The 18,129-nt window shown below is 38.6% G+C and overlaps 1 protein-coding gene across 1 annotated transcript; it reads right to left on the bottom strand.

Annotated features, from left to right (window-relative positions):
- Positions 1 to 216: 216 nt before the first annotated feature.
- Positions 217 to 17,761, bottom strand: rgs14b (regulator of G protein signaling 14b). The gene is given in 16 exon segments (XM_032555114.1): positions 217 to 6,429; positions 6,431 to 6,528; positions 7,293 to 7,389; positions 7,996 to 8,048; positions 8,616 to 8,697; positions 10,454 to 10,580; positions 10,889 to 10,962; positions 11,207 to 11,425; positions 11,583 to 11,677; positions 11,765 to 11,846; positions 11,925 to 12,098; positions 12,190 to 12,333; positions 14,088 to 14,180; positions 14,293 to 14,444; positions 14,569 to 14,590; positions 17,621 to 17,761. Coding segments are annotated over 16 exon segments (1,782 nt in total). The 5' UTR covers positions 17,666 to 17,761; the 3' UTR covers positions 217 to 6,204.
- Between the last annotated feature and the right edge of the window lie 368 nt (positions 17,762 to 18,129).

Raw genomic sequence — 18,129 nt, 5'->3', positions numbered from 1 at the left:
GTAATGAATGGATCAATCAAACATTCAACTTTCCAATTGTATCTGTAGAAGAAAGTTTAAAATAATGCTCACATTTAGTTTAATTACCTCATTAAGAACCTGGAGTCATTATGCAAGACATTATGCAAATAGAGAATAGAAATTCTTGAGAGGCAGATTATAATGATTTTATTTGCTTTGGAGACATTTGAAAGGAGAGGTTTTCTAAAGGGGGGAAAAAAGAACATTCACTCATGCACACCAATGCAGCACAAACAATGAGTCCCAGAAAAGCCAAAGTCTACAGTGAATACAAAGCAACAGTCACAGCCAGAGGCACAGCTGGCGTCAAGAGCCCTGCTGCCAAGGGACTAAACACCTTGGGGTTTAGGTCACGGTGTGAGAGACGGTTTCTTTATTTAAAAAAAACAAAATAACAGACCGACAGTTTCTGTTGTCTCTGTCAGTTCTCATACAGTCCATCAAAGATGCATGGGTGAAATGTTATTGGCAGGTCTGAGTTCACATTTGAAGATGTGGTTTATTGCAGCCGTCTACAGCATATAGATCTGTCTTACAGATAAAAAAAACAAAAAAAAACTGTCAAAGTAAAAAAATAAACTTCCAGTAAGTCTGTATTTCTACAGCTTTTCATTGCAACTTAGGACCAATATTAGCAGATGAAGAATAGCTTCTAAGCTCAGGTTCTCTGCAAAGCTGCTTTGGTGAAAAAAAAGCAAACACTTTAGCATTCCTAGAAAGTACAAATAATGCCTTTTTCATTAAAGCAAACTACTAAGTTTTATGAGAAATTATCACAATTTGTGCTCACATTTAAATCAGTCATTTATTAGGTGCATAAGGTTTTACAGAATAGATGCATCTCTTTAAGTGAGACCTCATAAGAACATTATCGGAATAAAAGGAAAGGATTTGACTAAAACAAAACTATCACCGTGATGCTCTTTTCAGGAGCTCATGAAAAATGAATGGCTACTGAGCGACAGGAGTTCCTTCACCCACTGTGACGACTGACGTCAGTGGTCACAGCCGGTTAACATTCGATGCTGCAGGGAACCCCAACACAAAAGCATTCTTGAAGTGGAACAGATACGGACTGGACCTGCCTGCTATCTAAAACATGCCAACACAAGTGACTCAGTGGAGTGCTCTGACTCTTTTTTCATACAGGCTTCAGTTAGCACACCCAGGGGTAAGAAACCAGCAGCTGAGCTCTGCACACTTCCTCTAAATGTGCATTACGGGGCTTTGAAGGAGGCAGAGGAGAATAATTTCAACCTTGATGGAAGGGGAGGCATTCAGTAAGTCCTAAGTGCTGTCTCTGGCCAGCTCACTCAGGGAGATGACCTAAATAAAAACGATTTGTTGTTTCACTTTCCGTTTGTCTCAATAAAGAAATTATCCATTGTATGTAAAGCAAACCTACACAGAGGTGAAACTGAGGGAAGGAAAGTTCTATTTTTTTTAAAGAAATACAGAAACATGTCACTGATGAAATCATTTGAGCAAAGTGCAAATATTTAATAATCTCTGTTAGGTTATGAAGGGTTAAAAATTCAGTCAATGCTCTGCAAAAGTAAATAAGCGTCTAATAATGTCACATTATAGATATACTTCTTATAGATATTATTTACATTGTTAGACTTTTATGTGACAACAAAAATCAGAGCATAATTTTGAAGTGGAAAGAAGAAATTACACTGTTGTTGAAGATTTGTTGTAGTTATAGTCTAAAAACAATTTATTTCTATTGTGCCCCAATTATTCTGATTACTCTAGAAAGAAAATCCCCTTTACAAGTCACCTAATCCACCATCTAGTTCTGTGTGAAGTGACACAAGTTTCATGCATCATATATTTTAAACCAATTGAATATTTAAAGTGGCAACAAAAAGGTGCAATTGGTAGCAAAGGTGCTTTGCAGCTTTAAGGTAAGGAGTTTGAATCTCAGTCTTTCTGCATGGAGTTTGCATGTTCTCCTCTTGCATACATGGGTTCTGTCTGGCTTCCTCCCACTCTCCAGACACAACCCTTAGCTTCATTGGTGTGTGTGGAGGGATGTGTTTGTGTCGCTCTGGCATGTAGGCTGGCTCCTGTCTGATGAAGGAGACCCTACAAGGACAAGCGAGTATAGACAATGGCTGGAAGGAATATTTACAGCTTGCCCTTTGATAAAAATGCTTTACAAGTTTTACACAGAAGCTTTGTGACAAGCTGCAGATGAACTGTGAGAATATGGAAACGTTATTGCCTCTAAGAGCCAAATATCTGAAATCAAACATCACTTTGATGTATTGCACTCTACTGTCCAAGACAAACTCAGAAAGCTTGATGCTATCTTTGTCCTTGGAGCATCTTTTTTGAGAATTAATCAGAAACCGTTTTTCTCAGTCAAGAAATGTTTCCAAAATTTGACTTCTGCTTTCAAAAGCTGAAGATGATCATCAATGCCTCTTTATGACTGTGTTGCAACAACCTCTTTAAGTGACTGAAAAGAAGGATCATAACCATCTCCAGTGACTACAGAATGCAGCTGCAAGGCTTTTTTGAGAAGAGGGTCTCTTCTCACATTGGCTATCAATATATTTTAGAACTTATTTTATAATCTTAGTTCTCACTTTTAGAGTGAATCTATAGTTAATATCTCTTGCTTTTTAGAGCTCCACACCTCCTCTCAGTCTGAGATGTTCTGGGAAGAGGATCTTAGTGGTTCCACACATATTTTGAGACAAGAGGAGATAAATCTTGTAGAGCGGTGGCTCCAAGGTTGTGGAATGAAGTGCATTCATCTTTCTGCCTGTGAAGAAGCAGCTAAAGACTCATTTATTCAGAATGGCTCTTAAGCAGATTGGAGCTGTATTCTTTTCCTGTTTTTGTGTATGCTGATTTACATTTGCACCCTTCTGTTTTATTTTTCATGTCATGTTTTCCTTGCTTTTTATTGTTATTATTATTATTTTAAGGATGCTATGCTAACTACTATTCTGTGATGGCATCAAAGGTTTATTTTCCACAGCTTGTGGATTACTTTTTAATCCATCATAAAATAAAAAGAGTATGGCACAAATGGCATCCAAGTCATTACCGTCGACCTTTACTGACAAGGTGTTCAAGGAAAGCGTTAATTAGAGAAGCAGCCAGGAGCAGCTCGACGTGAGAGAATGTATTAACAGGATATTTTGGAAAATGGCAAGACATGCAGCCACAAAGAGAACAGCAAACAAACAAGGTCAATAAGACTGAAACATTCAAAACTTTGTGTTGAAAAACTGCTGCACATCACCTTGAACACACCATTCCCACAGTGAAAGATGGTGGTGACGACATCATGCTGTAAAGATGCTCTTGAGCAGAGATATTGTTGGTGGGGATGGAATGATGGAAGGGTTTAGATTAAGATATATGTTCAGAAAAAAAAAAACATTTCAATTTGAGCTTGAAATATCTCAGAAAAGAATTAAAATGTAGAGTGTTTTTATGCTGAGTCCGTGTATCCTTTTCCTCCCACTTCAAAATTCTGAACAGGGTTGTTTCATTACATAAAATCCCAATAGTCTGCTTTGAATTTTATGGTCTTGACAGGTAAAATTTGGAAATGTTCAGAGAGTGAACATTTCTTTAGTGGCACCAAATGTTAGAAAACAGCAGTCTTTCTGGTTAAACACTTCCTCCTACCACCACCACTTCTTCAAAGACGCTTTGAGGAAGATAAAACTAAAAACAAAGTAGAAGCTTTAAGACTCTTAATGAAATACTCATAGGATGGAAAGCTAATCTGTTCCAGAGATATTGTCCTATTTTTTAAAAGAGTAAGGTCAGCAGTATTTAACTCAATGGCCACGAATTAAAATACGAAACGAAGAGGTTGAGCTTAAAATGCATGATTAGCTTCCTGTAGTCATAAAACTATATTATAGCTCCTGGCGGCATGGAGTAGCTCTGCCTTAAATAATTTTTCTTAAATAAAGAGTCTCCCAACATGGAACCTTCTTCATACCCAACCAGCTAGAGTTCATTTTATTAATCAAAAATAAGCTTTACATGAAATTATCAAGACAAAGAGCTCCTAACCTCAGTCTGACATCATTACTTCACAACGAACAGAGATGAACGAGCTCCAAGGTCAGAAGGTGGCCAGTAATTCTGATAACATTGGAGTTGTGAGAAGATAGAAACTGAGAGTAACTAGACATCTGTTTTCCCACGTTCAGGTGAACACTCAGCACCCTGACCTCGCACCCCAACAGGATGAATTTAGTCAGTCGCCCAGCACAGCTGCTCCCTGTCCGACTAACAGCTGGGCCACGTGTCTTTCACCCGAGAACTGCTAAAAAGAATGTGAAATCATTTTAATCAGTCAGGCATCCGTCACTAAGCGCAGAATAGATTTATTTTTTTTGAAAACCCTTATGCATCCATCATTAATATTTTTAAGTATTGACAGTTTTAAATTCAATCAAATAAAGCATGCAACAAACTCCAACCAAATGAAGCAGTGAAAAAGAAATGACAAACCATGAGGTTCATCAGACAGGATAAATGCATTTCATCAAGCTCAGTTATGTGCTGTCTGACAGACAGGCAAGAAGGATGAAAGATGGGAGTGACAAGGACAAACAAAATACACTCTGCAAAAGCAACCTTTAAAAATCCTGTTATAAATTAATAAATATAAAAAAATAAAACATTCTGGGGAAAAACTCAAAACGCTCACCTCCTTCTCTCCCCCTTTGTCTTCTTTCCTCTCAGCAGCACAGCAGACGTGCAGTAGAGTAGATGGCACTCCTCATCCCAGAGCTGTGACGGTGTGTGTGAGAGAACACCCCTCTCTGCCCATTCATAGCTCCACCGACGCACCACTCGCGCACGACTAGACGTGCAAACACACAAACACGCAAATGCCAGGTGTGCTACGGATGCCTGAACACTTTGCACATTAATGTAGTGCCGTTCATTCTCTCGAGCTTAATTGCAACCATAACAATTGCATGTAATGGTCTAAACAAGCATGTTAGATGGGATGCATTCCAAAACCACGTGCTGCCACATACTATGAAATATATACACTGCTGACGTCATCCAGGGGGATGAGATCATCCATGAGTCATCTAACAGGTTTTGTAACTCGCATAATACCTAGCCATCACAGAAAAATGGCAAACCCCCATCCAGCAACAAGTCTTGGGAAATAAAAAGCAGTTCATTCGCTACAAACTTATCCAAGGAACCAATCATAACTCTGCAAAGATCATCATCACTGACGTTACATGTAGGAGGAAGTTTTCCTTTATCAGGATAAACCAAAAAAAAAATAATAATGGATATATAAAAAGAGTTTGCAGGTACTCAGATGGATCAGTCTTGTATTGTTGAGCATGACTCATCCAGTCACTCCACTGAGCTCGAGTCATCTTACAGCATGCTGAATGTATAATTTAAACCAAATCACGAACCAGTTCTTTCAGGCAGAAACCGACCTCGGATTTATTGAAAAATATAACGCCTTTCATAGCAAACAAATTAACAGAGTCGGTTAAAAGTTTTGCTAGGTAACATAACACTGAATCTGTCACCCTTTAACACTTTAGGAATCCCGAAATGCAATTGGAAGTGGCAGGGAACGAGGCATGACCAGAGCTTCACAAAGTGCCTTCACAACAAACCATGCAAAACATGCATTACAAATAAACAAGTGCCCACACAAGAAAACACATATTTCAAGTAATAAAAGCTAATCTTCATAAAATATTTAGAAATCATAAGACACAGACATGCAAGGCACGTTTAACAGGGCTACTCAGAACAGTCCATGCTTCCTCTGCAGACATACACGTATGCTTTAGAGTCGACTGCAGGTTCGAGGGTGAATTAATCTGTACAACATGTTTCAGGGTGCAATTTTAAGGTTAAACGTTTTATACATTTATGGGTGCAGTATAGATTCGCAGCAAACATTCTCCAGGGAAGATCTGTAGTGTTTTAGAAATTACACAAATGTTTGCCAGAATGTTTTCACCCATCTACACTTGCCTTCAAAAGCCCATTTGATCAAAGGCTGAGGCCAAAGAAAATACTGCCAAGTGTGAGCTTATTCATTAAAGAAAGTGCATCTGGACCAACAACTATCTTTTTACATAAATCAGATCACATTTCTGTTAGATATTCAACGGGTTTTAAGACTTTGTCTTTCCACACAATTCTGCGTCAAACTGTTGTTTCCCTCAAGTCTTTAGATTCAGATTTAGGAGCATCAGAACTTTCCTCAGATTTATTGGCTGGAGCCGGAGCCGAAGCCGGAGCTGGAGCTGGAGCCGAAGCTGGAGCCGGAGCTGGAGCATCTGCATTGTCCCCTGACTCTGTTTTGGAGTCGGTAGTGGAAGAGCTGGTTACACTGGAATCGTCTGTATTCTGTCCCTGGTCTGAAGAAAGCCTGCAGGAATGAAGGGATCTCTAGCTGTTCTTTGGTCAGAAGGCCTCGCTGGTCATCTACTCTGCAGCACTGAGCTCTGGTCAGCATGTCCAGAAATCCTGATTCAAATCAAGACAATCATGTTAATTTTGCAGGTTATTTTTCAAATCCAAACAGTGTTGAGCTATGTGCATCAGAATCATCACTTGGTAAGATGTAAGTGATGCAAGTGGCAAAGCACTCTGCAAAAGTATTCTATTGATAGCTTAGGTGATGGAGAAGCATAACATAGTGCAAGATTTTGAATTGGAGGAAAAATTAATTCAAAAATATTTTACAAATAAAAATCCAAAGTGTGCAAAATTGTATTTGCCTTCTAAAACGGCTGCTTTAATTACAGCGGCAACACTTTTGAGATGCAATATTGCCAACTTTCATGATAAGAGATTTTATTTATGCTACACATCACCTCAGCACATCATCCATACAGTAAAAAGCTGGTAGAGAAACCAGCTCTACCAGCAGGAATCATTGATTCCAGAAAGAAGATGGGATGTACTGCACACCACACCTTTCTTATTTCTAGTTGAACTAGATTTTGACAAAACATAATTTGCCTTCAGCTTTAAAATGTGCTCTACTTCATGTCAATCAATGTTTTTAGCTGTAATGAGAATTAAAACTTCTGTAATCCACTTTTACAATTTCTTTTCAACGGATCTAATCTTGACCTGACTTTGATTTATTGCTTTAATAAAGGCAGTAAAAATCACTAGCATAACACACTTGTCTATAAATGAGCTCCAGTGATCCAGGTGTGAAATCCTCTAACAGCATGTGGTGTAATACCCAGCTACACCAGACACTGGTGAGGTGCCCTTACCGTCCATGTCGCGGTTCTTACTGGGTCTCTGCTGCGTCCGGACTCTGTCGGTCTGAGTCGATGATCGAGGCTCCAGGCCTCCACTCCCTGATCCTGCCTGAGGACAAAAACAGATCCCAGAGACATGATGCACCTTTTACATATAGAGAAATTTATATCGAAGAAGAATGCACAAGCATCACATTTACGTCACTCTAGTTCTAATTTAATAAAATAAAAACAACAAATGAACATCTGAACAAGATGTGACCGAGATTTACAATTAAGGGTGTGGTTCCATGAAAACAGCTTTAGAACATGCTGATATGTGCAGTGTGTGGTGGACAGAAAGACCTGGGTTCTTGTCTAGTTTTAATTATCAGTGAGGAAGAAGATAAGGGATTGTTTTTTTTTTATTCATTGTTTTAAAGCTCGCCGTTAGTGAACTGCTGAACAGCATTGTGGGTCTCCAAACAACAGTTTGTGTTGCTTAGAGACAGCTTGACCCATATTTACTCGGATGTTCAATAATTGTGGAGGAAACAAATAATTTGCTCTATCAGTCAGCAGCCATGGTTCCTAAAACTAATCAGAACTTTTACCCACAACAAAGTAATAATCTGAAGTGGAGGACAGAAAGTGATTTAGCCTTCTAATTCACAAAAAAGTGAAATGCATTAAAGCTCTGATAAAATGGTAATAATTACATTAATGGCAGTCTGACCTGTGCAGTAGGAGAAGAACTCCCTCCTCTGGGAATAATGGTCTGCTCTTTACCTATTTTCACAGAAAGACAAAAATTTGTAAAACCACTTCGACATAAAATCTCTTTGCTCTCCCTGAGCGCAGGAAAAGGAGCTGAAGCACAGACCGCGGCTCTGATGTGATGTTGGGAAGTGAGATGAGAAAACTGAAAATGACACAGCGTTAAACAAACCAAATTCACTGCGACACATCAAACCCATAGAAAAGAAGAGCAGAGAAAAATCTCAGCAAGTAGTCAGACTAAAGAGAAAGGGGACATGTATAAAGGGATTTAGAGAAACCAGGACAGTAAATTACTCTAATATATTCAGAGAGTGAGAGGCATAAAAAAACAGAGAAATATAAGAAAAATAAAGAATCACAAGTTAGAGGAAAGAACATAACATGATGTGTGTTACCAATAACATATGGAGACCAGTGTTTAATTATCAGCTTTGAAATAAGCTTCCTCGACTACACAGGCTTGTTTTCTTTACTGTTTTTCAGAAAGCTGAGAAGCGTACCCTTTAAATTATTGGAAAAGGTCAATTTTGAAGCAAAATGATTGGATTTTCAAAAAGTAAAGTCCAGCATGTTTACCTTTGGCTTTTTCCAACCGCAGCGTCTTATTGGCTAGTCTGAACACAGAGCAGTTCAGGTTCACAGGCTCGTCACTACCAACCTGAAACAGACAGCAAAAAAAGAAGAGATCCTGTTGAACCGACAGCCAGTACTAGCAACCTGAACTCAACATATGCAGTCAGAGTCAGTAAATTAGAATATCAATGAAAGGTGGAGTCCTTTCAGTTACTCAATTCATTAAATAGAAGATACTTAAGCAGATAACTACATTTTGAAATCTAGATTTTTTTTTAGTTAGGGTGACGAAAGATGTGACTTTAATCATCCTAACTAAATGGCTGAGGATACCACATTTAAAATTAGAATATTACACCAGACGAAAAAATAAATAAAAATATTTGGAAATGCAGGAATATGGACTAATAAAAATAAATTACTTATAAATTTGTTAAAATTCTAAATAAATAATTTCTAAAATACACAAAATAAAATTCTATTATGAATTAAAACTAGAATTCAGTTTTAACTCTAGGAATTAAAACTGAAAAAATATTTTAAAAAATATAATTTATTTCAAGATTTATTCAGTTATTTGTTTCATTTTTTCATTTACTCATTTCATAATGGTGTTTTAGTTAGTGACACTTATTTTGTAAAGCTATTTCATGGACTTATTTCTTAGCTCCTGTTTTTATTTCAGGCTCTTTCTATTTCACATTCTTATAGTTAAATCAGGGGCCGGACTTTGCTCAGGCTCAGGTCAGAGTGAAGCGAGTTGAGAGGCAGCGAACTGAGGCTGAAAATTTCTCCTTCCGTTACTGCACTGCTCACCAAAATAGAAGTGGGTCCTTTTGATAAGACAGTTGGAGAGAAATATGCTGATGGACTGACTATATAAATCTTTACTGTATGAGCTAAAATTAGAGCTTAAGACTTTGGCGTTATTACTTCTGTTTTGGTTTCCCATGGCGCTAAAAATTTATGCCCGAGTTCAATGTACAATGAATGACACTCGGTCAGTCTTTGGGAAAATGTTGGCTGCTTTGTGACTTAATTAATGAATCAGTAAAGGGGGTAAATTTGACAAAAACATCTCAATGAAGGGACAGTCGTTACAAGAATGTCTCTTTGCATCTCATCAAAAAATACTCTCTTTTGAGATCTGAAGTAAGACAGACATGAAATATGTTGAACAATTATTTGTCACCAAAAAAAAAAAAACAGTTTTAAATGAAATACATTATTGTAAATGTTCTTTTGACATTTAAGTTTATTATTTACTTCAAGCTGGACACTACTGAAAGAGCAGACTAAACGCATGCATCTGACAGAGCCAGGACTGCGTAATATGAGAGGAATTGCGATACTGTTCATGAAAATTGTGATGACAATATTTATTACAATTAATCAAAATTTTCCAAGCTCTTTTCTTTGTCTTTTCACATATATAATGTTCCTAGCTCTCCACAAGTGTTTGCCTTTTCACCACTATAATTGTACACCCAGTGGGACCAGTAAGGGCAATTTATCACATATTCATACTTGGTATGAAATTTTAAGTAGTATATACTACCAAATATTGTAGTGTATTGCAAAGCACTGCTTGTATTTCAGTGGCAGTTATGACTCAATAAAAGTAAAAATGCAAGTATATTTGGCATAAGTGTAAATTATGTTCTGACAACTGCAGGGGAAACTGTGTACTGCTAATTCTAGCAGGTATCTATTCATGGCAAATTCTTTTATAACATTTAAAGGTTTAAAAAAAATAAAACTAATTGGTGAGACTGTTAAGCTAACCATTCCTAATAAAAGACTGATTTATATATATTAAGGTGTCAGACATAACCTCTTACCATGGTGACCGCTGTCTCTTGCGGCTTTAGATGGTGCTTTTGCATCACTGAACAGAGGGCGTCCTGCAGTGTTTTACTGGACTTCACCATGATTCCCACTGTTTTACCAGTAAAGGCATTCTCCAACCTGGGACATGATTGCATTTTCAAAAATAACCCACACAAATCCGACTGAAAACAATGCTGATAGATAAAATGAATGTCAACACCTAATGACCTCTTCACATGAAGCGGAAATTTGACCTAATTTGGTCATGTGTTTGAGGAAACCCAACTAGAAGGCAGATGATGTGTCCCAACAACATCAGGATTTCCCCCAAATATGGTGAGATGTGACATGTTGTAGTGGTAGTGTAGTGGGTGTGAAAGTCTGCTAATGGTGACTAAAACGGCAGACAAAAAAAGAATAAAAAGGAAGTGACTAAGATGACTCACGCAAACGTCACCCTGAGCTCAAGAGAGACCTGTTGATCTCTGAGCACGGAGCAGTCCTGGTCCAGCGACAAGGGCTACCAAAGAGAGAGAACAGTACACGAGACAGGGAGAAATGCCGGTGATTTTTTTTTTTTTAAACAACAGCATCAGTTTCAACAAAAGGTTTCGGAAACTGAAAGGCCGAGATGAGACTGAGAGGATGTTGGAACAGGAAGAGGTTAATCGTCTCATGTTACCAAACATGGTTAAAGATTGGCACTGCAGCTGGTAGCTTTATCTGAAACAGCAAGTGCTGCGGCACAGAGGAGAAGCTCTCACCTTGTCCTTGCCATGAAGGTAAATCATCACGTCTTTTAATGGGAAGCCCCTTTTCTCACACAGGCTGGCCAGCATGTCCTTGATGGGCTGCCCATTACGTGTAGGGGCCAGGGAGGCGCTGCCGTCGGGCAGGTAGACACAGCAGTAACCCCCCTCCACCCCCATACGGCTCCCGATGCCAGCAGCCTGATCGCGGGAGGTGGGACCCGGCCGACCGTTCTACATAACAGATGGAGAGCAAAAAGAGAATATTTAGACGGATTTCCCAGCTTCAGGTCTACATTTTATTATTGTGTTCGTTTAACCATAATCTTACATAATTAATCATTTATATGATCTGCAACATTCCCAGAATGTTTGTCACAAATGTACTGACCTCCATCTGTCTGCAGAGGGAGCCAAGCTCCACACTGCTGGTTGATTTGATCGACATATTTGACTGCTTCAGAGGACCTGAGCCGTTTGATGCATCTATAGTCAAGACAAAAAGAGAAAAACTCAAAATATGGAATTTAAAAAACAAAAAAAAGAAACGATTTGACATATGACCACTACTACCTCCCCAGGATCCTCTTTTCTGTCGCTGTTTCTCTGAGACACTAGTACCACTTGGTAGACTATTGGAGTCGGACTTCCTGTTCTGTTTGACAGATTTATAAAGATAAATCAAGGTTTAAAAGGAATAATGGGTTGTTGCCTTGATCTTTATGATATTCACCTTCTTGTCACTTGTGGGGCTCTTGTTGGCCATGTCGTCCCATGACCCCATGCGGACGGGCTCTGTCGAGAGCTGAGGTAGATGTTTACCTTCTACACTTGCCAAGCTGCAACGCTGATAGAGAGGAGAGCGCACAAAGCGCCGGTAGCTGTCCATCTTCATCAATTTAAAAATCTGATACGAGAGAAGCAGTAGAGCTGAACTCAGAGTTAAGCAATAAATACATGTACCAGTGATTATATGGGAGAGTAAACGTTCTGCTAACCTGAGCCTGAGCTTTGTTAAACATGTCAGGAGTGGGTTTCTCCAGATCTTTCTCCTCTGTCTTGGCAGTGTCATCGATGTTCACACTGTAGGGAGCGCTGTCAGACAGGTAAGTGCCATAGATGGAGCGAGCTGCTGCTTTCAACTATAAAGAACAGATAAACCACAATGAATCAATGGAGATTACACACACCATTTCTCACTTACTGTATTCAAGCTGTTGAATATGAAAATAAATGTCTATGTCACATGCTTTCTACTTTGTCAAATACAGTAAAACCAAAACATTTTCAGTGGTTTTACCTGGTAGAGAAACAGTAGAGCTTAATCAACTGCAAAGAAAATGTCATTTTCAAAGTTTTCACAAATAAAAATCTGAAAACAACCATGACGTGCATTTGTAGGATGCTTTCTTTACTTTAATATCCCAAAGGATCTGTCAGTCTAACCAGTTACCTTCAGAAGTAATTAGTGATTAATATACAGTGCAGCTGTGCATAATGTAACCTGTGTATAAACAGAGGTGTTCGGTGAAGGCCTCAGAGGTTTGTTTATGTATTATGAATGTTAGGGCACACACCAGTTCAGGGAGACGTTGTGGAGAAGTATTAAGAATATTAATTGCAGAAACAAACCCATGATAAGGTCCGTTTGTCATTTCTCACAAACTATATATAGGACACAATAAACATGAGGAGGAAGGTTGGATGGTCAAATGAGATCAAAAGCTCAATTTTGGTCTCATCCTCTGGTCATGGCACCATCTTACTGTGGGGATGCTTGTCTTTAGCAGTGGCAGAAACTGGAAGGGTGGATGAGGAGGTGGGCGGAGCTAAATGAAGGACTGGTGGAGGTTCAACTTCCAGCAGGATATCAACCCTCAACATTTAGCCGTGTGTACACCTGAGTCCAGTCCTCGAGAACTACCATTTTGCAATGCATCACTTATCCCTGAATCAAATGAATGACGTACTACCAGGCCTCTGTGGTATCCAGCTATTTGACATTTGATTCAGGTGAGTTGGAGAAGAGATTCATCTAAAAATTGCAGAGTTGTAGATCTAGAGAACTGGATTTGTGCATTCCTGACCAAAAGGATGTAGCAAATTTCTAAAAAAGATGTTTACCATCTATCTTTGCTATATTTGACAAATCATGACCATTGTTTTGTGAGACGAATGGATGAATAGATTGCTCTCTGGATGTGAAAAGTTGGTCAAAACATACTTTAAAATTGCATGTAGCTGTAAGTAAAGTGAAATATAATCATGTAAAGTATTTACCTGATCACAGGGGCACTGAATACAACAAACACACACTTCAGATTTTTTGGTATATATTTTTTTAACCCAATCGTTTTTTTGCCACATGGCAGTAATTATAGATTACTTGAAAACAGTCAATCACACAAAAACTGAATAAAAATCATTAGTTTGTGGTTGTCAATTGACAAGGTTAGAAAAAATACTTAAGGGTTATAACTACTTTTGCAAGACACTGCAATGGCCAAAGGCCATTTCCCCGTGTTAATTTTAAAATTAACCACAAAAACTTTAAAGGTGAAAGACGAGGCTTCTATAAATAAGATGTGTTTTACTAAGAGGCTTAAGCTTCCACAAAAGCAAAAACTTGTGATTTTGCATACCAATTCATTAAATGCATTTCTCCTTGTGAGTTGGTTTTATCTGATTAATCCCTCTTAAACCTGAACAATTCTTTTCCAACATTGAAATACACACTCAGCGTTATCTATGTGATTTTCTTTATTGCTGTGGAGGCTCTGCTTTAATCAAGCCGTTTTATTAAAGTGAAAGTAAAACATACATATTAGAAAACAAAGCAGTACACACTAAAAGAAATGAGTCAAATAAGTACAGGAGTTAAAGAGTGGCACCATACCTGATCCAAAGATGTGGCTGGAATCTTCCTGAACTTTTCACATTCTTGCCAGAATAAAATGTTCTCTGCACTCACTTCGGACTTTAAAAAGGCCTGTAGAGAAGCGAGCAAGAAACATGAACAAACATGCCTAGCTTAGCAGGAACACCTTCAGCAAAACACCAGTGAACAGCCCAAGCTTTAATATCCAAATAGTCTGTCTCACCGTAAAGTAACAGACCCCATGGGGGTCTTCCAACAGCTTCTCAAAAGAGACGGCCCAGCTCAGCACACTGTTGGCGGAGTTGACATCCCCTCCTGGGGTCCCTGGAAGGCTGGAGCTGCTGCCTCCGCAGCCCCGCGCAGTCATGTTCAGCTCTAAAAGCACAAGCACACCTACTTTATGAGAGCTAAACAGAAAGCTGGAGCTTGACGCTTAATCAGATCTTCTCATGCTCAAACATGTTGAGATATGTAAAAGGTTGGTCATGTGCATGCTTACCTCCATCTGACACTGCCTGACTCTGGGAACAAATAGAGAAGTAAGTCAGGAGACTTCATAAAGCAAACAAAATGTAGGAAAGAATATGTTACTGCAAATCAACCCGTCTTAGACTTACAGTCTGTCCAAAAACAATTTCTGAAACAAGCCTTTAAAAAATGTGGCTCCAATTACAATTATACGTATTGTCTAGCTTAGGACAAAAATTAACATTTCTGCAACACCTAGAAAGTGAATTCAACCACATACAATAGACACATTTACAAAAGGAAATGTGAACAACAGCTGCATGTTTTTCTGCATGTTCTGTCAGGGTAGCGCAATCAGCCAGGACAGTTTTCACAGGAAGTGGTTGCAACACTGATGACAACAGCTCTCATTCAGCTTTCAGAGCACACAAAAAATTCATATCTTGCAAAAGTTCTCCCACAGTAGCTGACAGACAAGAGTTTTGTGAAACTAGAATCAAGAAAACAAAGATTTGGCTAAGAAATTACTTTTCAATTTTATAAAACGGTATTTCTACTTAAAAAAAAAGAGAGATGAGGTGAATTTGTGAGAGGCATTTATGTTTTCCTGTCTGGGTTTCCTAATGTGGGGGCTCTGTTTCCTCCCACAATCTACACATTTAGAGGCTGGTAAATTAAAATTACTCAGAGGTGTGAATGTAGCCGTGTCTACTCGTCTGTACATGATATCACTCTAACAAAATTAAAAAAAAAAACCAACTTCCTCACCAACTAGAAAGGTTGATGTTCTAATTTATAAATACACTGATATAATTACCATATATTATATCTCACTCTCAGTTCCCCATCATCGTTTGCTAGTAGTCTAAGCTAAAAATCTTAAACTGTACAATCAAGAAAAAAAAAATTCTGTTTGTAGTTTTTTAACATTTGCTTCAGTTTCTTATATGTTCCATTCACTTTAATTTTTAGTCTTAGATTTACACCGAGCAGCCACTTTTGTAAAAAACACCTTGGTAGTTACAAACTAGACCCCCTTTTAGACATTTAAAAGTGCCTTAATTCTTCCAAGAAAATAATTCACCATGACTCTCAGATGAGATGTCATGGTGGTGAATAGATTTCAAATTACTCCTCTGAGAATTTGCTTAATCTTGAAATTATAGCATCATGCAAATGCTGGAGATTCCACACCAGCTTGAGATCATTTTTGTGTCATTTTGCATTTCATGAAAGTAGACATCATAAGACACCTACACTGTGGTAATGAAGGGATGTACTTCCCCAGCAAAATGATGCTAATGCTGTGCTATTAGCATCAATGACACTTGTCCTAAAACATTCAAAACTCTGACCCCATCATCTGAATGTTGCAACCAAAACAGACCCTTGCTGAACCAGGTTTTTCAATATACTATTCTTTAGTTTTGATGAGCTTGTGTATGTTGCCGCCTGAGTTATCTGTCTTTAGCTGCCAGGAGTGTCTGCTGCTGTACATCGCAATATTCTTGTCATCCAAAAAATAATTACATAGTAGACATTTTCTCCTTTTTCTGACCAGTGTGTGTGTGTGTGTGTGTGTGTGTGAAAAATTCTCATAGATCAGCAGTTTATAAAATTCTAGAAATTCATTACCACCTAAATCCATCCATTAACCAACAGGCTCATCCTTGTGGGATTGCGAGATGTGCTGGTCCCTATTTCCAGCAGTCGACGAGCGAGAAGCGAGGCACACCATAGTCAGGTCGCCAGTCCATTGAAGGGCAACACAGAGTCAAACAACCATGCACACACACACTTTCACATCTAAGGAAAATTCAGAGAGACCACAGTCATGCTTTTGGACTGTGGGAGCAAGCTGGAGTACCTGGAGCGATGCAGAAAGAACTGTTGTAAATGTTTCATTTATACAGTGGTCACATAAAATGACCACAAGTGTATTTTTTCCTTAAAAAGACATTTTTAACCATTAGTGTAACTGTAGTTTTGCAGCCTTAGTTCATGATGAATGAAGCTGGTTGAACACGGTTGTGTTTAATTTGAATCATTATCAATCATTGTCCTGATAGTAAAAGATTAAGCTAGGTGTGGGAGGATTTCCTTAAATTACAGCCTTGTGTATTTTGTCTGTATCCGCTGTTGTTTTTATTTCAGTAAAACAAAAAGCAGCTTTTTATATTAGTCTAGATTAAGTCTCTTGTCAATAAATAAAAGGCTAGGAAAAGCAGAAGGGTTGAAACCAGTTTCAATCCAATGAATTTAACAGGACATATTGCATGCAAGATGTGATCTAAATCACTTTTTGTGTCAAAGGATCAAATTACCAATAGAACTAATCACAATGTGTCTGAGCTACTTAACTGCTTTTAAGAGCATTTTTCAACAGTAATATGCTGACTTTTGCTACAACTGCACTCCTCATTGACTTCCCCATTTAAATTGTTGTCCTTTTTTGTCTGTTTGATCTGAAAAGCCATCAGTCATGGCAGAAGGAAGTCAAAAAGAAAAGTCAAACAAACGTCAATAAATTAAATCAAATAAAGTGACATTATCTGGCTTGCACACCTCGTGTTTTCTGTACTCAAGCAGAAAAGGGAATGCAAACATAGAAGGTAGTTGCCAAGTTATAAAGGAAATTCTTACATTTAATGCTAAGCAGTAATTTGTGCTAAACATCCAAGACATTCGAGGGCATCTACAAAAAGACATTTAAGAGCTGAGCCATTTCAGGAAATGGAGAGTGAATTCAAGCCAACTCAGCCTACACAGGACAGATTGGACCACATGCATGACTCGCTTTATGCTTCTGGCTCATAAACACCGGCCTGTCTTCAGCGGCAACCAACTGTGGCCACACAGCCTGACTGGTGCTGGCTTTGCAGGGAAGGGTAGTCAGGCAACACAAGCCAACATGGGACAACTGTTCATCAACCCGCTAAATGTCGACTGACACTGGTATCAGGAAGTACTAAAATGAAGGCTAGCACTTAAACCGATAAAACCTACAAACACAAAAAGAACTAGGCACAGATCAAATCTACAGAAACCTGTTCAAACCTAAAAAGAGAGTTGTACACGCTTACCATGTGGGCAAGAGGAATCCCTAGAGAATTGCAGTTCTTCGCCATTATAGCCTGGATACCAGATTAAAAAAAACACCAAAAACCTCTGTCCTCTCCGTCAAAGGGATACAGCGAAGTGCTCCACCCAAACTTGATGAGCACTCTTCACAACAAACACTCAGACATCACTTGGGTCTTCCTGTCACTTCCTGCCTGGAAGGGAAGTCTCGCCATAGCAACAAGCCGCAGAAGAGGAAGTATGGTTACTATGATCAAACTGTTCTCAACCTACATCTTGAGAAACTCTGTGATGTGGGCTCATACGCAGACTCACTATGCTTTTAGTGCAGTTCAGCTGCTGTGCACTTTGAGATGCATGCAGCTGAGTTTTAGTTTTGACGCACGTCACAGTTATAGTTCCCCGCAAGGCTGTTGTGTGTTTTTGGGAAATATTTCACTTCGAAAAGTCTGCATACATGCATAAATACAAACAACTGTATACAAGCAAATGATCCCAGTTAAAATGAAAA

The sequence above is a fragment of the Xiphophorus hellerii genome, chromosome 23 (assembly GCF_003331165.1).
Source record: "Xiphophorus hellerii strain 12219 chromosome 23, Xiphophorus_hellerii-4.1, whole genome shotgun sequence".
NCBI lineage: Eukaryota > Metazoa > Chordata > Actinopteri > Cyprinodontiformes > Poeciliidae > Xiphophorus > Xiphophorus hellerii.
This window is presented reverse-complemented; position numbering and strand designations above follow the sequence as displayed.